Source organism: Echiichthys vipera (genome assembly GCF_963691815.1).
Source record: "Echiichthys vipera genome assembly, chromosome: 4".
NCBI classification, from domain to species: Eukaryota; Metazoa; Chordata; class Actinopteri; order Perciformes; family Trachinidae; genus Echiichthys; species Echiichthys vipera.
The window spans coordinates 34,542,176-34,561,679 of NC_139829.1; the positions used below are offsets into that span (position 1 = coordinate 34,542,176).

A 19,504-nucleotide genomic window follows, 5' to 3' on the forward strand; every position below is an offset into this window, starting at 1 on the left:
CTTTCATTCCCCCCTCCTTAAAAAGCCCAGTCTGCTCTGATTGGTCAGCATTTTTTGGATTTTTCACATCTGCATCATCATTGCAGCCGGGAAATGACTGTAACAGCACTGTGACTGCACTGTTTTCCTACACTTAGTACACTCTCAAAGGTAACAACTCTGCTTACTTAAATCATAATAGTGTACTTTACTTATCTTTCCCTATCCTGTTGATATCACTGAGGGTCTATCTCGCCGAAACGCCCTAATTTGCATGCGAGCAGCCTGTTTTCTTACCCTGTGGGAGAGCAGGGCCGTTTTTCGGGGAGTTAACAGCCATTTGAGAGGGCGGCCATATTTTACCCTAATGGAAACACGCCTTTCCTGGAGCTAACACAGAGGTTTGGCAGTGCACATGCGCAGTGTTTCAATAAAAGAAACCTTCAAACGTATTCTTTGTTCTGCTTGCTTGATTTTTTTGTGCAATCGGTCGGGGTCGTGCCCCAATTGTTAAAAAAAATTCCGGCTTATGGCAGCAAAAAGGCGAGTTATAGTGCCCTCTAGGAGCCAAACACGTGCTTAAGTGCCCTCTAGGAGCCAAACACGTGCTAAAGTGCTCTCTAGGAGCCAAAACGTGTGCTAAAGTGCCTTAATGGCAGCCAAAATGCGTGCTAAAGTGCCCTCTAGGAACCAAACTGTGTGCTAAAGTGCCCTCTAGGAGCCAAAACGTGTGCTAAAGTGCCCTCTAGGAGCCAAAATGTGTGCTAAAGTGCCCTCTAGGAGCCAAAACGTGTGCTAAAGTGCCCTCAAGGAGCCAAAACGTGTGCTAAAGTGCCCTCATCGCAGTCAAAACGCGTGCTTAAGTGTCCTCTAGGAGCCAAAACACGTGCTAAAGTGCCCTCTAGGAGCCAAACACGTGCTAAAGTGCTCTCTAGGAGCCAAAATGCAGGCTAAAGTGCCTTAATGGCAGCCAAAATGCGTGCTAAAGTGCTCTCTAGGAGCCAAAATGCAGGCTAAAGTGCCTTAATGGCAGCCAAAATGCGTGCTAAAGTGCCCTCTAGGAACCAAACTGTGTGCTAAAGTGCCCTCTAGGAGCCAAAACGTGTGCTAAAGTGCCCTCAAGGAGCCAAAACGTGTGCTAAAGTGCCCTCAAGGAGCCAAAACGTGTGCTAAAGTGCCCTCAAGGAGCCAAAACGTGTGCTAAAGTGCCCTCTAGGAGCCAAAACGTGTGCTAAAGTGCCCTCAAGGAGCCAAAACGTGTGCTAAAGTGCCCTCATCGCAGCCAAAACGCGTGCTTAAGTGTCCTCTAGGAGCCAAAACACGTGCTAAAGTGCTCTCTAGGAGCCAAAATGCAGGCTAAAGTGCCTTAATGGCAGCCAAAATGCGTGCTAAAGTGTCCTCTAGGAACCAAACTGTGTGCTAAAGTGCCCTCTAGGAGCCAAAACGTGTGCTAAAGTGCCCTCTAGGAGCCAAAACACGTGCTAAAGTGCCCTTTAGAAGCCAAAACGTGTGCTGTAGTGCCCTCATGGCAGCCAAAACACGTGCTAAAGTGCCCTCTAGGAGCCAAAACACGTGCTAAAGTTTCCTCATGGCAGCCAAAACGTGTGTTAAAGTGTCCTCTAGGAGCCAAAACGTGTGCTAAAGTGCCCTCATCGCAGCCAAAACGTGGGCTTTAGTGCGCTCTTCAGTGGTGAGGACGCGCTACATGTGCCCTTTTTTCCTTCTTGCCCCTGCCCTTCACAAAGCCTGTGCACGCCACTGGCATCAACTGGATTACCTGAGTTGCGTGTGAGGTTTCTACACAGATACACAGTTTAATGTGTCTCCGCCCCCGGAGAGGAAACACAATCAGACTGAATATGCTTTATGAGGGAGGTGTGCGTGCGTGTGCGTGCGTGCGTGCGTGTGTGTGCGTGTGTGTGTGTGTGTGCGTGTGTGTGTGTGTGTGTGTGTGTGTGAGACAGACAGAGAGAGAGAGAGAGGAGCTGCTGCTGTCATCTGTCTGAAGTCAGTGACTGCAGAAGCTTCCTCTGGACGCAGCAGCGCGCACACACACACACACACTGACCCATCATGGGGAAGTGAACTCGGCGCGCTCATTGCAGAAGTTTCACACTTGCTCCGTGGGAAGTGTAAACGATCATCTGCGTGGTGTTTTTAGGTGGAGCCTGTTTTTTCTGTCACCTCCTGTCACGTGTGTGTGTGTGTGTGTGTGTGTGTGTGTGTGTGTGTGTGTGTGTGTGTCACCTCCTGTCACATGTGTGTGTGCCATCATTGTCGGATATCTGCGCTCTGTCCGCTGGACACGGAGTCCAAAAGGTGAGGCGTTTTCATTGTTAAAAAGTTCAAATCTGCATCAAATCGACACAACCTGGATCTGTTGTGAGTGTTATAAATTTAATATGCATCAAATTAGATTTGGTCGGACTTCATGCACGAGATCTTAACATGTTAAATGATGCCTTTATACTGTGGAAGCATGTGGTCCATATGTGGGTATGTGATGTTTGGTGAAAGGTGTCCTGCACTGGTTCCTTACCTGCGAGCAGTGGCGGATTAAGGTGGTCATGGGCCCCTAGGCTACTGTTTGTTTGGGTCCCCCTCATTATTAATCATGCCTCCCCTCCGGTGCAGACAGATGTGCGTCCTCCACAGAGCTGGGTCTGTCTGACGTTCCTGTCTGTTATAGTGAAGGTGTTCAACGCCACCGTACTCTACGGGGGAATTGTTGGGTCTCTGTAAATCATAAATAAGTCATAGAGTGTGGTCTTTACCTACTCTGTAAAGTGTCCTGAGGTTACTTTGGTTATGATTTGGCTCTGTAAATAAAATTGAATTGAATTGAATTGAATTTATAAACCCCCCTAGAACCGAAGAAGAGTCCACACCCTTGAAAAATCCTGTCAATTTAGACGTTTTCTTTAGTAGATCTTCGTTTTCGTGCTCCGCTGTCACATTTCCTTTCTGACGTTTTGTCGCTGTTCTGTCTCATAACATGAGTGACGCATCATTTGAAAGCAAAACTGACCTGATGAACCCGGACACATGATGGCAGCTGATTGGGTAAATGTGTCACATCTACCCAATCACCGACTTCATTTTTTAAATGTTTCTAAGGGCGCACTCACACTGTCCTAACGCACCGTGCCCCGTGCTTTAGGGTCCTTGTCCCCCCCTCCAGGCCCGTTTGTACTCACACTACCTGGGCCTCGGAGAATGCTTCTTGCTGTCTATACGTCATCACGCCGTAACACGTCACACGCATTGATGACGTCATGGCGATGCGTGGCTTTGTTTCCAGATCTTTCCGTAGACCTCGGAGTTTTTGTGCGTCTTGTCGACTGTTTTTGAATCTTTTCATCGACCAAATCTGCAGTAAACACTCCACCTCCGCATCACACCAACGTGAACCTTTCACCGCCATTGTTTGAAATGTCCGCGCATGGTCCCTCCTTCTTTTTTCTACGTCCCAACAGGCGCACAGGAAATGACCTCAGAACCGCCGTAGGCCTCGTGCTCGTACACGTGCGCACGCTCGTGCTCGTACACGTGCAAACGTGCTTTACTAAAGCCCACCTCTCCCAAACGGGCCGTGGACGGCCAGCTGGCCGCAGCTAGGCACGGTACGGTTGCGCTCACACTGGTCAAACACACTAGACTTTAGCCGTGGAACATGTTTGGGCACGGTACGGAGGCACAGTGTGAGTGCGCCCTAAGGGCGTTTGTACGTGTTAGTACATGATACGCTTCGTTGATCTGATTGGTTGGTTTGGCCCGTATGTCGGTGATAGACAGATGGTTTATCCAATCAGCAACCAGTATTTTCGCCCCTTCCCAAAAGTTTTCCAAATTGAGAGTTTCCATACGTGGATATTCTGAGCAAATGCGAATCCTGTAAATCCATCCATCTGGCGGAGTCAGGTTAGCCAATTGTATTCATGTTTGATGATGTTAGTCCCCGGAGCACTCACTGTATCAGGTGAACTGCTGTGACCTCTAGGATAACGACAGTCCCATCAAACTTAACAACCACAGAATGTATACACAGGGCGTTCAACAAACATCTTCACTCTAGATTAACAAATGAGCGCACTACAGCCTCTGAAAGATAAATAGTCATCCCTGCCATCCCTGCACAAGTCAGTGCCCCAGTCAAAAAAGACTGGATACGCCGATGGTAAGGAGTGCTGCAGAACTGAGTCAGCATTTTTGCTCTTCCGGTTCCCCTGTCTCGTAGTCAATGGGTTTTTTTGAATGGTTTTTGTTATTAAATGCCTTAAAATAAGAGATGTAACTGTGTGTTCATAAAACATCATCCCAGGGTGTTTTCCGGCAAATGCACTCATCAAATAAGCCATCGAGACAATTTTTTTTTGTGTACCAAACGGAGAAATCCCGGACTAACAGTAATTAATGTAATGTTTCTGTCAGTAATCGATCCGTACATCAAGAGGACTAAGCTCAATACCATCTCACATGTTAAGATTTGAAGAATGTCTTCATCAGGAGGTCTCATATGGAAAAGCATGTGCACTGACATTAGAAGAAGCTCTACAGATACAAAAAAAGTCAACTTTTTAGTCAGAACTATATTCAGCACCACTTTCTTAGTGTCAAATGTTTATAGAGAGGAGAAAGTCTGAAAAGAGAGCTGAGGAAGGCAAAGCTCTGGATCTACCCTCAGTCCTGGTTCCTACCCTCACCTGTGGTCATGAAAGCTGGGTCATGACCAAAAGAACCAGGTCCAGGTCCAAGCGTGTGAAATGTGTTTCCTCAGGAGGGGGTCTGGAGTCTCCCTTAGAGAGAGGGGGAGAAGTTCAGCATCCGTGAGGAACTCGGAGTAGAGCCGCTGCTCCTTTGCGTTGAAAGGAGCCAGTTGAGGTGGTTCAGGATCATCTGGTAAGGATGAACCCTGGGCGCCTCCCTAGGGAGGTGTTCCAGGCACGTCCAGCTGGGAGGAGGCCTCCGGGAAGACCCAGGACCAGGTGGAGAGATTAGATCTCCACACTGGCCTGGGAACGCCTCAGGATCCCCCAGTTAGAGCTGGTTAATGTGGCCCCGGGAAAGGGAAGTTTGGGGTCCCCTGCTAAAGCTGCTGCCCCCGAGACCCGACCCCGGATAAGAGGCTGAAGATGAGATGAGATGAGATGAAAGTGCAAACTGGTGTTGACCACAGCGAGACCTTCAGGGGCTCCTAACGCCCTCTAAATGTCAGCTGGTTCGTGGTGAACTGATAAATTGCTCATTTGCTTTGGAATATGGACGACGATAGTAGAGGTAAGGTGCTCGTGGCAGGTCCTGCATTGCTTCCTGTCTCGTGTGCTTGTCCGTGTTGCTGATAAAGTCACCATGTAAATGATGCATGTGAATACATTTGTGTTTGCCCCAGAGCCTTCTCGTGTGTGTCCTGAGTGAAGTGTATCGTACCCCAAAGAGATGACAGCTCTGCTTTCATAAACATGTGTAATGTTCTGCTTTATCATCCGCTTCAGCCACGTCGTCACTCAGAGAGCGTTCTTCGGCGCGGTACGCTGATAGTGTCTGTTTCCAGGAAGCTCAGAGGTGGGATGTTTATTCCTCCGGTGCCCCCCCCTGCATGGCAGGAGGAGTATGATGAGTGTATTGTTGTTTTTCTTGTTGTTTTTTATTATCAAGTATAGGACACAGGACAAAAACAAGTGAAGGACGTTACGTGGGGGACATGAAAGTAACGTGTGTTTTTAAGACGACAAAAACAAACAGGACGGAGATGAGCAGGAAGTCAGAGTACGATATCATAGTGTCTGTCGACGGTGTAGAAAGGTCCTGTGTGTGTGTGTGTGTGTGTGTGTGTGTGTGTGTGTGTGTGTGTGTGTGTGTGTGTGTGTGTGTGTGTGTGTGTGTGTGTGTGTGTGTGTCTCTCTCTCTTTTTCTGTCTCCCTGTGTGTCTCTGTGCTATTTTGTTTTATTATATATGTAAAAGTAAATAAAGAAACAACAATAAGGGAAAATAAATTATAATAAGAATATTTTTTTAAAAGAAAGAAAATAACCAAACTGCAGAATAACAGTTGATATTTTGTATAAAAGTGAAATGCACTCATCAAATGAGCCATCGAGACAATTATTATTTTTGTAACAACTATTAACGGAGAAATCCCAGTGAGTCGCTAACAGCTGAATGCGGCTAGCACTGATTAGCTCGGGGCAGCACGGTGAAGGCATTCAAAGGTCTTTTTTAACCACTAATGCTGCTGAAAATAACAGCAAACCTCTGCAGCAGCATGAGAAGAGTCCCTACACATAAAACAAAGCACCAACAACGTAGTTAGTGAAGCCAGAGTTTATTAAAGAGTGTTTTAAAGACTTACCAACTGGCCTCGGTACCAGCTCCTCTCATAGTAAAGTCCATTACAGTGGATTAGCAAAGTCAATCCAAAAGGAAGGAGCCCATTGGTGCTTCAGTTAATGTGTAAGGACTCTTCTCATGCTGCTGCAGAGGTTTTGTGTTATTTTGAGCAGCATTAGTGGTTAAAAAAGACGTTTGAATGCGTTCACCGTGCTGCTAATCAGTGTGTTAGCCGCATTTGGCTTTTAGTGACTGTCCAGGTTCTCCGTTTATAGTTGTTACACGAAAAGAAATTGTCTCAAAATGGCTTATTTGATGAGTGCATTTGCTGAAAAAGACCCTGGGATAATTTCAATCAATCTATACTTGATTTGTTCGGGACATTAATGAACAACGATAACAACATATCACTGTGAAAGTGCCGGATTACAGCAAAGATGCTAATTTGCGTCCGTAATCCCTGCTAAAAGAAATAGAAAAAATACAAATACTACTAAATAAATAAATAAAATACAAATAGAAGAGACACACCGCACAACACATGACACACTCAGGAGGACACCAGACCCACACACACACACACTCAGGAGGACACCAGACACACACACACACACACTCAGGAGGACTCCAGACCCACACACACACACACTCAGGAGGACACCAGACCCACACACACACACACTCAGGAGGACACCAGACCCACACACACACACACACTCAGGAGGACACCAGACCCACACACACACACACTCAGGAGGACTCCAGACCCACACACACACACACTCAGGAGGACACCAGACCCACACACACACACACTCAGGAGGACACCAGACCCACACACACACACACACTCAGGAGGACACCAGACCCACACACACACACACACACTCAGGAGGACCCCAGACACACACACACACACACACACTCAGGAGGACTCCAGACCCACACACACACACACTCAGGAGGACACCAGACCCACCCACACACACACACACTCAGGAGGACCCCAGACCCACACACACACACACTCAGGAGGACACCAGACCCACACACACACACACTCAGGAGGACCCCAGACCCACACACACACACACTCAGGAGGACACCAGACCCACACACACACACACACACTCAGGAGGACACCAGACCCACACACACACACACTCAGGAGGACACCAGACCCACACACACACACACTCAGGAGGACCCCAGACCCACACACACACACACTCAGGAGGACCCCAGACCCACACACACACACACACTCAGGAGGACACCAGACCCACACACACACACACTCAGGAGGACTCCAGACCCACACACACACACACTCAGGAGGACACCAGACCCACACACACACACACTCAGGAGGACACCAGACCCACACACACACACACTCAGGAGGACACCAGACCCACACACACACACACTCAGGAGGACACCAGACCCACACACACACACACTCAGGAGGACACCAGACCCACACACACACACACTCAGGAGGACACCAGACCCACACACACACACACTCAGGAGGACCCCAGACACACACACACACACACTCAGGAGGACACCAGACCCACACACACACACACTCAGGAGGACTCCAGACACACACACACACACACACTCAGGAGGACCCCAGACCCACACACACACACACTCAGGAGGACACCAGACCCACACACACACACACACACTCAGGAGGACACCAGACCCACACACACACACACACACACACTCAGGAGGACCCCAGACCCACACACACACACACACACTCAGGAGGACCCCAGACCCACACACACACACACTCAGGAGGACCCCAGACCCACACACACACACACTCAGGAGGACACCAGACCCACACACACACACACTCAGGAGGACACCAGACCCACACACACACACACTCAGGAGGACACCAGACCCACACACACACACACTCAGGAGGACACCAGACCCACACACACACACACACTCAGGAGGACACCAGACCCACACACACACACACTCAGGAGGACACCAGACCCACACACACACACACTCAGGAGGACACCAGACCCACACACACACACACTCAGGAGGACCCCAGACACACACACACACACACTCAGGAGGACCCCAGACACACACACACACACACACACACTCAGGAGGACCCCAGACCCACACACACACACACTCAGGAGGACTCCAGACCCACACACACACACACTCAGGAGGACTCCAGACACACACACACACACACTCAGGAGGACACCAGACCCACACACACACACACTCAGGAGGACACCAGACCCACACACACACACACTCAGGAGGACACCAGACCCACACACACACACACTCAGGAGGACACCAGACCCACACACACACACACTCAGGAGGACACCAGACCCACACACACACACACTCAGGAGGACTCCAGACCCACACACACACACACTCAGGAGGACACCAGACCCACACACACACACACTCAGGAGGACACCAGACCCACACACACACACACACACTCAGGAGGACACCAGACCCACACACACACACACTCAGGAGGACACCAGACCCACACACACACACACACACTCAGGAGGACCCCAGACACACACACACACACACACACACTCAGGAGGACCCCAGACCCACACACACACACACTCAGGAGGACACCAGACCCACACACACACACACTCAGGAGGACACCAGACCCACACACACACACACACACTCAGGAGGACCCCAGACACACACACACACACACACACTCAGGAGGACCCCAGACACACACACACACACACACACTCAGGAGGACCCCAGACCCACACACACACACACTCAGGAGGACCCCAGACCCACACACACACACACACACTCAGGAGGACCCCAGACACACACACACACACACACACACTCAGGAGGACCCCAGACCCACACACACACACACACACTCAGGAGGACCCCAGACACACACAGGATAACACAATGAAATAAAACGTTGTGTGCAATATGACACAGACGAGTCAGTGGTCGCACTTTTGATTTGATTTAAGCCACTTTTTGAGTCGACCTTTGAAATTTTACCATTTTACGCCAGAATGTCACTTTAAAGCACAAATGCTACAGTAAAGTGCAGTCAGACGTAGGCGCAGTGATGAAAAAACACCTTAATGAATGCAGAGATGTTGTGTTTTCAGCTGAGTGTATTTGTTTCATGTTGTTTTCTCGGTGATGCTGTAGCAGAAAATTAAGTAAAGGCTACCGTAATTTCCGGACTATAAAGCGCACCTGACTATAAGCCTCAGCAGCTAAATTTAGGGGAAAATACAGATTGCTCCATATAAAAGCCGCACCCGACTATAAACCTTAGGAGTTTTGATGTGTAATTACCGTAGTATATAGGGGTTCCTGCTACCACGGAGGGGATTGTCGGGACAGAGATGACTGTTTTGGAACGCAAAGCGTCCCATTTATTAACAATAAATCTTTCAATCATTCAATCAAACGTTCACATCTTTGACATGGCGAACAGCATTCGTGCAGAGTACAAATAATACAACGGTGCACAGTAATACAAAGTGCTCGCCTGTAACACGGCGGTAAAAGTGCAGTCCCGCGGCCGTTTACGTTATCAAAATAACCAACCAGGTACGTGCAGCAGCTCTATTTCCTTCTTTGACAGCCAGATCGATTGCCTTTAACTTAAAAGCAGCATCGTATGCACTTCTCCGTTTGTTTTCCATGTTGAGGGTGTTTGCATGAACACTTCCTTCGCGCAAACTGTCGCTGACGCTCTCCTACTCTTTGTTTTGCTCTCGTTACCTGGCGCCAGATGTCTGCCTCGGTCTCGCGCATCCTCGGTAGTGCGCGCCCCTGGTTACCGTAAGCCGTAGAAAAGCCGCACCGTTGTATAAGCCGCAGGGACCAGAACGAGGGAAAAAAGTAGCGGCTTATAGTCCGGAAATTACGGTACTTTAATCCTTAACTCATTTACTCCAACTTTTCCATCATGTACATTTCTGAGCTGAATTCATGTCCTAAAGATGTGATTCAAAAAGAAGAAATACCTCCCGGTCCCTCGTTCCACTATAACTCCCCGGAGTTTCTCGACAGCTTGTTATTGTAGGATGCACGGGAGAGCCACTGCTGTAGTTTAGCAGGGATTTATAGTTTCGTTCAACGTCCTCTGGGGTTTTTGTTTTGGAAGAGCCGCCGCTGCATTAAACACCATAATACATAAAACACCACGCTGCTTTCTCTGACATCAGGACGCAAGAATGCCCAGGGCCCAGAGGAAAGAGACCGACGAACACTGTATTTGTAAGTCAAATAGAAAGAACGAAAATAAAGATAACGATCATCCGTGAAATAACAAGTCTTTGGTATTAATGCAAAAATCTCATCCGACCCGAAGGGAAAACCCAGAGAGCAAAGACCTCTGTTTTCCAACACAGCTGTTATCTCCACAAGCACCACGCAACCTCAAGAAGCATTCCCTCTGAGCGGCTTCAGTGCCACGAAAACAGCAGATCTGGGTTTGTTAAGTCTTTTCTGGCTCACAGATACACAATCTCATCATTCACTAATTGAGAATAGACCGTATTTTTCAGACTTACAGAAGCATCGGCGTAAAGGTTTTCTCAGGAGAAGCTGTGGGTGTTAACCAAACAGTAAAGTTAAAGCAGCAGTGTTGTAATATAACACACAGGTATAACATTCATTCACACATCTTATTGTCTTTCACTTAAATCCAAAATGTAACTTTTAGCAGTTTGATAGTAGGGGCGGCAGTAGCTCAGTCCATAGGTGACTTGGCTGGGAACCGTAGGGTTACTGGTTCTAGTCCCTGTGTGGACCATGAATGGAGCGTGGACTGGTGGCTGGAGAGGTGCCAGTTCATCTCCTGGGCACTGCCGAGGTGCTGTTGAGCAAGGCACCTAACCCCCAACTGCTCGGGGCACTGGTCACTGGCAGCCCCCTCGCTCTGACATCTCTTCTTAGTTGCATGTATAGGTCCTGTTTGTGTGTGTGTGTGTGTGTGTGTGTGTGTGTAACACTCTTAATAATAAGAGTGAAAAAATTAAATTTCCCCGGAATAAATTAAGTAATTCTTCTTCTTCTTCTTCTTCTTCTAGTAAAGACCCAGTTTCCATCATGTCTTGCTCTCCCCACCTCCCTCTCTTTCTCTCTGGCCCTGTTCAGATCTGACATTAACGTGCATCTTGGGTGATCACATCACAGCTCTAAGTACAGGAGTGAACACACTCATGATGAACTGAGGACACACTGATATTCGATTGCTCAGACCACATTCGGAGGTGGTCCGGCCTCATTCGTGCAGTGTGTACGCAAATGTGTCCTGGACCCAAAGACCGTCTACTCAACCGCTTTCCTCCGTGTTAGCGTAGCATTCTTAAACCGTGTAAGCTTGCTTTGCCCACAAGTTACAAAAATCCAAAAGTGCGTCAAACTTGTTGTGCAGTTCAGTTTGCCTGGAACACGCCAGTGAATAGACCCAGTCTCTTCTTGCTTCCTCCTGCTGCTTGAAAACAAAAGAAACATACAAAACATAAATGGAAATTGTATTTACGTGTTTTTTTCATATGGAGCGGGAAAGTGAGATCCGATCACAAGTGGTTACTCGGGAGCATGTTGTGCCCAAGCCCCCACCACAGCGACTTCCTGGTTGCTCCAACACGGAAATGCCAAAAACTGCAGTTCTCCGAGTGTCCACTAGGAGCAGTTTGCACAATAGCGCAGTTTCTCATTGACCCCCATGTTAAACAGGCCATTTCCACAGCATCATTAAACCTGTTTAAGGCCTGGTACAAGAAAACATTCTAGTCTGTATGTTTAGGTCATATCTCCATGACAACATGGAGGGGGGTGAATTTTTTTGTACCAGGCTAGTTTTTATTTTATTGGAGGTTAAAGTTATGAATAATTAGGGGCGTGGCCTCTTGAGTGACAGCTAGCCTCTGGCCCTCACTTCTCCTCGGAGGTAAACTTCAGCCAGATGGACGTACCTCCCTCCCCTCAACATCACATACATGCCCTTTTTTGGTAAGAGCAAATGAGGCGGAGTCAAAGTCTGACAAGATGGCGACTCCCGTAGGCGAGGACGATTGGATCAAGTTGAGAGAATGGACACCGACGGAGACGCTACGTCCATTTTTTATACAGTCTATGGTGGAGATGCATTCTAATGCCAGGTGTGAAAAGGGTCACTGGTTAAAAAGAAGTTTTTCCTCACTGCCGTCACACTAAGACCGCACTCCCACTGTGCCTCCGTCCCGTCCCCCGTGCTTTAGGGTCCTTGTCCCCCCCTCCAGGCCCGTTTGTACTCACACTACCTGGGCCTCGGAGAATGCTTCTAGCCTGTCCATATGTCATCACGCCGTAACACGTCACGCGCATTGATTGACATCATGGTGATGCGTGGCTTGGTTTCCAGATCTTTCCGTAGACCTCGGAGTTTTTGTGCGTCTTGTCGACTGTTTTTGAATCTTTTCATCGACCAAATCTGCAGTAAACACTCCACCTCCGCATCACACCAACGTGAACCTTTCACCGCCATTGTTTGTCCGCACATGGTCCCTCCTTCTTTGTTCTATGTCCGAACAGTCGCAAATAAAACAACGTCAGAACCGCCGTAGAACTCATGCTTGTTCTGTACCGTACCTCCTAGGAGCGGTACAGTTGCACATGTACTCACACTGGTCAAACGAACTAGACCGTGAAACATCCTGGGGCACGGTACGGATGGACAGTGTGAGTGCTAATGTGCATGCTCATGGGGGAATTGTTGGGTCTCTGCATAGCAATGAGTGTGGTCTAAACCTGCTCTATGTGAAACGTTCTGTTAGGAGTGGACATTATAAATTGAATTAAATTGGAAAGTCTGAGCCTTCGTCCCCGATGCTCCCAGAAGCACGCTCTGAGTTTCCTACATGTGATCTTTACGGTCAGCACCAAAACACTGGGAGCTCTGCTACGTGTGCGTGCGATGAGGTCCACGCAACCCGCTCTCCCACTGCTCCTCTGCAGGGTCAAGAGAGGCTGTTTATAGAAGTCACCCAAAGTCCCATAAGCTGAACACTGACGTGACCGCTTTTGCAGACTCAAGTGGGTTTATGAACGATTTCAGTCTTCAGTGTGTTTTTGAATCAGCTGATTTGTGAGATCTCTTTTAGATCTGTCATAGAAAATGTATTTAAATTTGTTGTTTCACTCTGTTTTTGCTAAACTAATGGGTCTCTTTGGAGTATTAGCAGCTACACATGAGCAAATTTAACTTCTTTTTAACCCCACAACATCTGTGACATAGTCCCACAGCACTTCTGGCTTTCTCTAACACACACATATCCGTGTATGTCTGTTGAAAATGCACTTCCTTTGTTATAAATGCATTTCCTCTTTCTCATTTCGCTGATCTTTAGCGTCATGATGTTCCAGTGATGTGCGTTGTTGGCATCATCTCAGCCCCTGGAAGTTCATGGGAAAAAGGCGCTGAGGGGAAGGCGCTGAGGGGAGAGGACAGCAGAAGGAGCGTTTGACCAGGAGAGGATGGAGGCCACTGTGTCCTGCGTGTGGAGTTAGGGGAGAGATGACGGCTCCATCTGAAGTTGAATAAACCCTTCAACCCTTTTTTCCGCTGTCTGAGCAGAGCAGGTGTGAAGGAGGTGCCACAGCTGCTCGGGGACGCTGTTGGATGTTAGTGAAAGTGTTGGCGGGGAGGAGGCTGAGGTCAGCGGCTGCCAGGCTGCAGCTATGGTCGTTGAGGCGAGGTTTCCTCCCTCCTCATCAGTGACCTCGCCGCTTGTCTCACCATGCCGGAAGACCCCATCGCCTCCTCCTTCTACATCGTCCTGGAGCTGCTGATCGCCGTGTTCTCCGTGCTGGGCAATGTGCTGGTCTGCTGGGCCGTGTGCCTCAACAGCAACTTGCAGAGCATCACCAACTTCTTTGTGGTGTCGCTGGCGGTGGCCGACATCGCCGTGGGTGTCCTGGCCATTCCCTTCGCCATCGCCATCAGCACCGGCTTCTGCTCCAACTTCTATGGCTGCCTGTTCATCGCCTGCTTTGTACTGGTGCTCACGCAGAGCTCCATCTTCAGCCTGCTGGCCATCGCTATAGATCGCTACATTGCAATCAAGATACCGCTCAGGTCAGTGACCCCGCGTGGCTGTGCCTGCTTCTTACATGCAGGAGAAACAGAGAAATGTCTGCTTCTCACTAAAGAGACTGTACATTGTAAGTAGTTGCCTTGTTAATGGTTAATAAATCATTAAGTAATGCTTTATAGATCATTTGTAAGATACTTTAACACTAATTTTGGATTAAAATCATCATATCATCATCATCCTAATCCTAAAACATGTACAACTGCGGATGTGATAGAATATAAACATATAATATATAATATATAATAAACATTTATAACTAATTTAACCATCTTTTATTCACAGCTAAAGTTGAATAGTAGTACTCCAATAGTCCATCAATAACTGATCTATAAAGCATTAGTAAATGGATTACTAACTTTTTATAAGACTTGTAGTTACAACTAATAATATATGAAGTCTCATTACAAAGGGAGAACATTTATTAATGGTTTATAAACATTTATAAATGCATTAAAATGCACCAAAGGGATTATTCACAACCTGGCAACCCAAAAGTTGACTAGTTGTCCTCGTAAGTTTCATTAATAACTGATCTATAAAGCATTAGTGAACCTTTAATAAGACATGTACTTACAATTTATAAAGAATATAAAGAATATATTATTGCAAAGTGGTACCAAAAGTAAGAAATGTGCATTATTTCATATTTTAAACAGAGAGAATGTATTTAAAATGTGCCATAACTCGTTGTTGTGTCTTTATTTTCTCAGCTCAGTTTCATTTGTTTGGTCCCAGGCAGCGGAGGTCTCACACTAAACATATTACGTCCATCCATCAGTAAAGACGCGACATTTGAACCAGAAAGTCTTGGCTGAATAAGTGTGTCCAGAAATGGCGTCTCCCACGAGGCCGTGTCCCCTTTGAGCAATCAAATGAAGTGTGCTCTAATTGCTTACACAGACTGTGTGATCTGTCTAATCTTACTTTATCATCTCACTGTAAAAACACAGCTCTTGTCAGACTGTTTGTGTTTGGCTCAGATTAAGCATTTAGCTAAGGATGGTATGTCTCCAGACATTGAGCCTGTCACCTAATGACACGCTGACCAGCGGTGATGCTGTAGCTCAAGCTGTGACCTCACCATACTAAAACACTGAACCTCAGAGCCACATGGAGCTTCACTTCCTGTTTTCAGGACTCCGAGAGTGTGTTTTCACACAGCCTCCTCCTCATGCCGATGAGACGTGAGCGCTTCTCTGCGTTGTTTTTTTGCATCCCTGATGGAGAGGTGGGGGTGGGGGCGGGGGCTTGTTGTTGCAGCGTTAACCTTTGCACTTTAACATCTCAAGAATGTGATAGAAACAAGCCAAATATCTCAGCTGCTCTCCCACACAGGCTTACTCAAAATAGACTCTTCCTTTGAGGAGTCCTGAAGGACTTTGTTTGTTTATCCTTTCTCTTCTAGTTCCGGGATGAGAAGTGCTTCCACAGAGCAATCAGCTGATCAGTTATAAGTGCTCTGTATACAAAAGATTGTTAATTACAATGTACAGTCTTAAACACAACATGAGATGGTAGTTGGAAGCTCGCTCATAGACACTTTGTTAGTATATCTGTCCGTTGAGAAACAACCGTCCTGAGCTGATGCTTAATGTCTGTGTTGTCTCCCTCAGGTACAACAGCTTGGTGACAGGCAAGCGGGCACAAGGCATCATCGCCATCTGCTGGGTTTTATCCATCATCATCGGTCTGACCCCCATGATGGGCTGGCACAAGACCGTGCCCAAGAGCACCAGGAGCGCCAACGGCACCTGCCCACCTGGCCTGATGAAGTGCCTGTTTGAGGAGGTCGTGTCCATGAAGTACATGGTCTACTTCAACTTCTTTGCCTGTGTGCTGATCCCCCTGCTGCTGATGCTAGCCATCTACCTGTGTATCTTCATGGCCGCTCGCCACCAGCTCAAGCTGATCGAGGTGAAAATGGTTCACGGAGAGAAGTCGCGCTCCACGCTGCAGAAAGAGGTCCAGGCGGCCAAGTCTCTGGCCATCATTGTCGGGCTGTTTGCAGTCTGCTGGCTGCCCTTACACATCATCAACTGCTTCACCCTCTTTTGCCCTCTCTGTGAACGTCCTCCTGCCTGGATTATGTATGTGGCCATTATTCTTTCCCACGCCAACTCTGTGATCAACCCCTTCATCTACGCCTACCGCATCCGGGAGTTCAGACAAACCTTCCGTAGGATTATCCGGCGCCACATCCTGGGTCGGCAGGAGCTGTTCGATAGAAGCAGTTGTGAGCGCACCTCCACTCAAACCAGCATCAGTGACTCTATCAGACTCAGAGCAAACGACCTCAGCTTTGACCTTTTCACTGAACGCAGCAGCAGCAGTAGCTGTGAGTGCTCCTACTGCCCTACTCCTGTATGGGGAGGTCTGGTGGCAGTATCCCGCCCCCCTCTGTCAGTCATCATCTCCCATTGTTCTAAGATGGGCCCGTGTCCGCTGCAAGCCCTCAGACAGTCTCAAATCCCCATAGGCCATCATCTACAGTATGCAGAGCAGCATGGACTAGACGTCGTGGAGGATAAGGACAAACAGAGGCTCGGCTCTGCCCAGGTCACGTCGCTGTTCAACAAGCAAAACACAAAGAGTTGCTTTAGTGAGCTGGCGAAGGTGTCATCCTGACGCATGCACACCCACTAACACTGAGGAGCCGTACAGTAACGCCAGCGCCAGCGCCAGCGCCAGCGCCAGCGCCGGCTCAGCAGCAATGGAAATGGAAGGACTATATACAAATAATGGACAGCAAATGTCACTGGGGTAACTTAAATCTGCTTGAAACTCTCCAGTATTTAAACGCAGTGACTTTTTGATGGAAACCAGACTAAAGGTCTAAAAGAACCGCTCTGGGCCCAAAGAGGTTTTGCTGTTTCATAAACTCCCACATGACCACAAGTGGTTTAAATGGACTGAGCGACTGACACTTCCATTGTTAAGGTGCAGGCACGCCACCCATCACAAACGGCTCTGCATTAAAGTTAGAGTTCATACAAATGCACTTTGACCAGTGAAATTGTGTGACCCACCAAAGCTTAGCCATTATGGAGAGAGAGGGCAGTATGGACCTCTCACATTGATTGTTGCCTGTTTCTTTTTGGTTTAACTGCAGGTTGAAGAAATAGACCATAGTGAGTATTTCACCCTGCCATTTCTAGTGTGAATGGGTTATTGTTAAGTTATTGGTACATTCTTCAGATTTTCAGGGATATAAAACAACCCCCAGTGCTGGAAAATGAAGCCAACGCGGACGTGACAAAAACTGCAGTTCCTTGAATGGCCACTTTAGGATGATCAATCCCCGTAGACCCCCATGTTAAAATGCCTACCTTTACAGCATACACACAGCAAACGAACATGTTTACAGCCTGGCACAAAGATGATTGGTCTCTATAGCTAATCCCCCCATTCACGCCATGTTGAAATCATATTAAGGCTTAAAGTTGTGCGTAATGAAGGCCATGGCTGCTTTGAGTGACAGGGGGTGCCTCACATATACGGTCAGCTTCAATCAATGCACCTCAGCTACACCCACGCTCCACCTCTTCGCCCATCTTTGTATTAGCATTTTTGTACACCGATGGATTCCACCTTATACTACTGGATTGTTTCTTCTGCAGTATTGCACCATTTTTAGATACATGGTGCACAGTCGGCATCAACAACCTGGTAAAAAAAAAAGCGCACGCTCATTTTCAGGAAGTTAGAAAGTTTTCACACTCTGCCTTTTCCTTTCTCTCACATTGTAATTCACCTTCGTGGACTTATGTGCGTCCTGACATAAAATGAATGGGTTCGAGTTGGTTTAAAAGGACAGATTGGTTCATGCTTGTGTCAATATCAGTGTAATGTTCAAAAGTGAAACTCCAAAGCTTGGCAGTGCAATGCTGAACCTTGTATTTTTGTTTGCTCAGTGTATCAATGTGACTTATTTAAGTTATATTCATGTAGATGTCGACTTCTGAAATAGTTTGATGATGGTGGGAGATAATTGTAAGATAAATGATTACATTTAAGACTTAAATCAAACTTATGGAAGGAGTTCTGTTTTTCATTTTTCCTCATGAATGTGTCCTCAGTCCAACACAGTCTCTACCTTCTGTGTTATCACAGGCAGGCAAGCACAAAGTCCTGTCTTAAATAAATCCCTTTACATTTAAAGTGCAGGCTTCTTACTGTGTTTGCATTCACGGTCATTCTTCCGTAGCTGCAGGAGCAGCTCCAGGCTTCCTTCCCACTGGCTTCTCACCAGGCGCGGTCATGTTTCATATCAGCTCTGGACGTCTACAGAGTCAACGATCTGGATTGTTCACTCTGGGAAACGGTTAGTTAAGCAGTCAAACTATCTTTGGATTCTTTATTTTCCCAGCTTTTATCCCAATCCCTCAGTGAGTTCAGGTTACAGGGTGCAGGGCCCACTTCTTTTTCAAAGTTTCCCCCGGGGGAAGTGCTTTTTTAAAAGACATTCACCACAGAGACCTCCCATGTCCTGGTGCTCTGCTGCTGTCCTGTGCGGCTACATCTCGTGTCCTCACTCGGCCGGGTCACATCAAGGTTATGCTACAGAAAATAAGACGACGAGGGAATGGATGAGGCACTAGCTGCTTATAAACCACGAGTCAATGAGTAACTGCTAATCACATTTTAGGAGTAAAGATTTTTAGAGTAAATGAAAGTTAATTGAGAAATGAGTGAGGAACAAATTAGGATCAATTTCCTGGTTGATTTGATAATTAATAATTCATAATGGAGGACTTTACAATATAGTAGATAATGATGAGTTAATACAGAACAGACTGGGAGAGTCAATGTTAATGAATCATTGATAATGATCAGTTCATGAATATCTGGGAATCGATCATTATGACCATGATCAAAAACTGAAAGGCAACTAGAAACGACTCATTCATAGACATTAGTTACACCTTTGTGTGTGTGTGTGTGTGTGTGTGTGTGTGTGTGTGTGTGTGTGTGTGTGTGTGTGTGTGTGTGTGTGTGTGTGTGTGTGTGTGTGTGT

At 47.4% G+C, this 19,504-nt stretch overlaps 1 protein-coding gene across 1 annotated transcript; it reads left to right on the forward strand.

The window, feature by feature from the left end:
* The first annotated feature begins 2,251 nt into the window (after window positions 1-2,251).
* On the forward strand, window positions 2,252-18,575 carry LOC310946667 (adenosine receptor A2b-like). The gene is made up of 4 exons (XM_083913195.1): window positions 2,252-2,298; window positions 5,472-5,541; window positions 13,744-14,471; window positions 16,104-18,575. The coding sequence occupies exons 3-4, from the start codon at window positions 14,134-14,136 to the stop codon at window positions 17,113-17,115; spliced, it is 1,350 nt and encodes a 449-aa protein (XP_083769321.1). The 5' UTR covers window positions 2,252-2,298; window positions 5,472-5,541; window positions 13,744-14,133; the 3' UTR covers window positions 17,116-18,575.
* The last annotated feature ends 929 nt before the right edge of the window (window positions 18,576-19,504 follow it).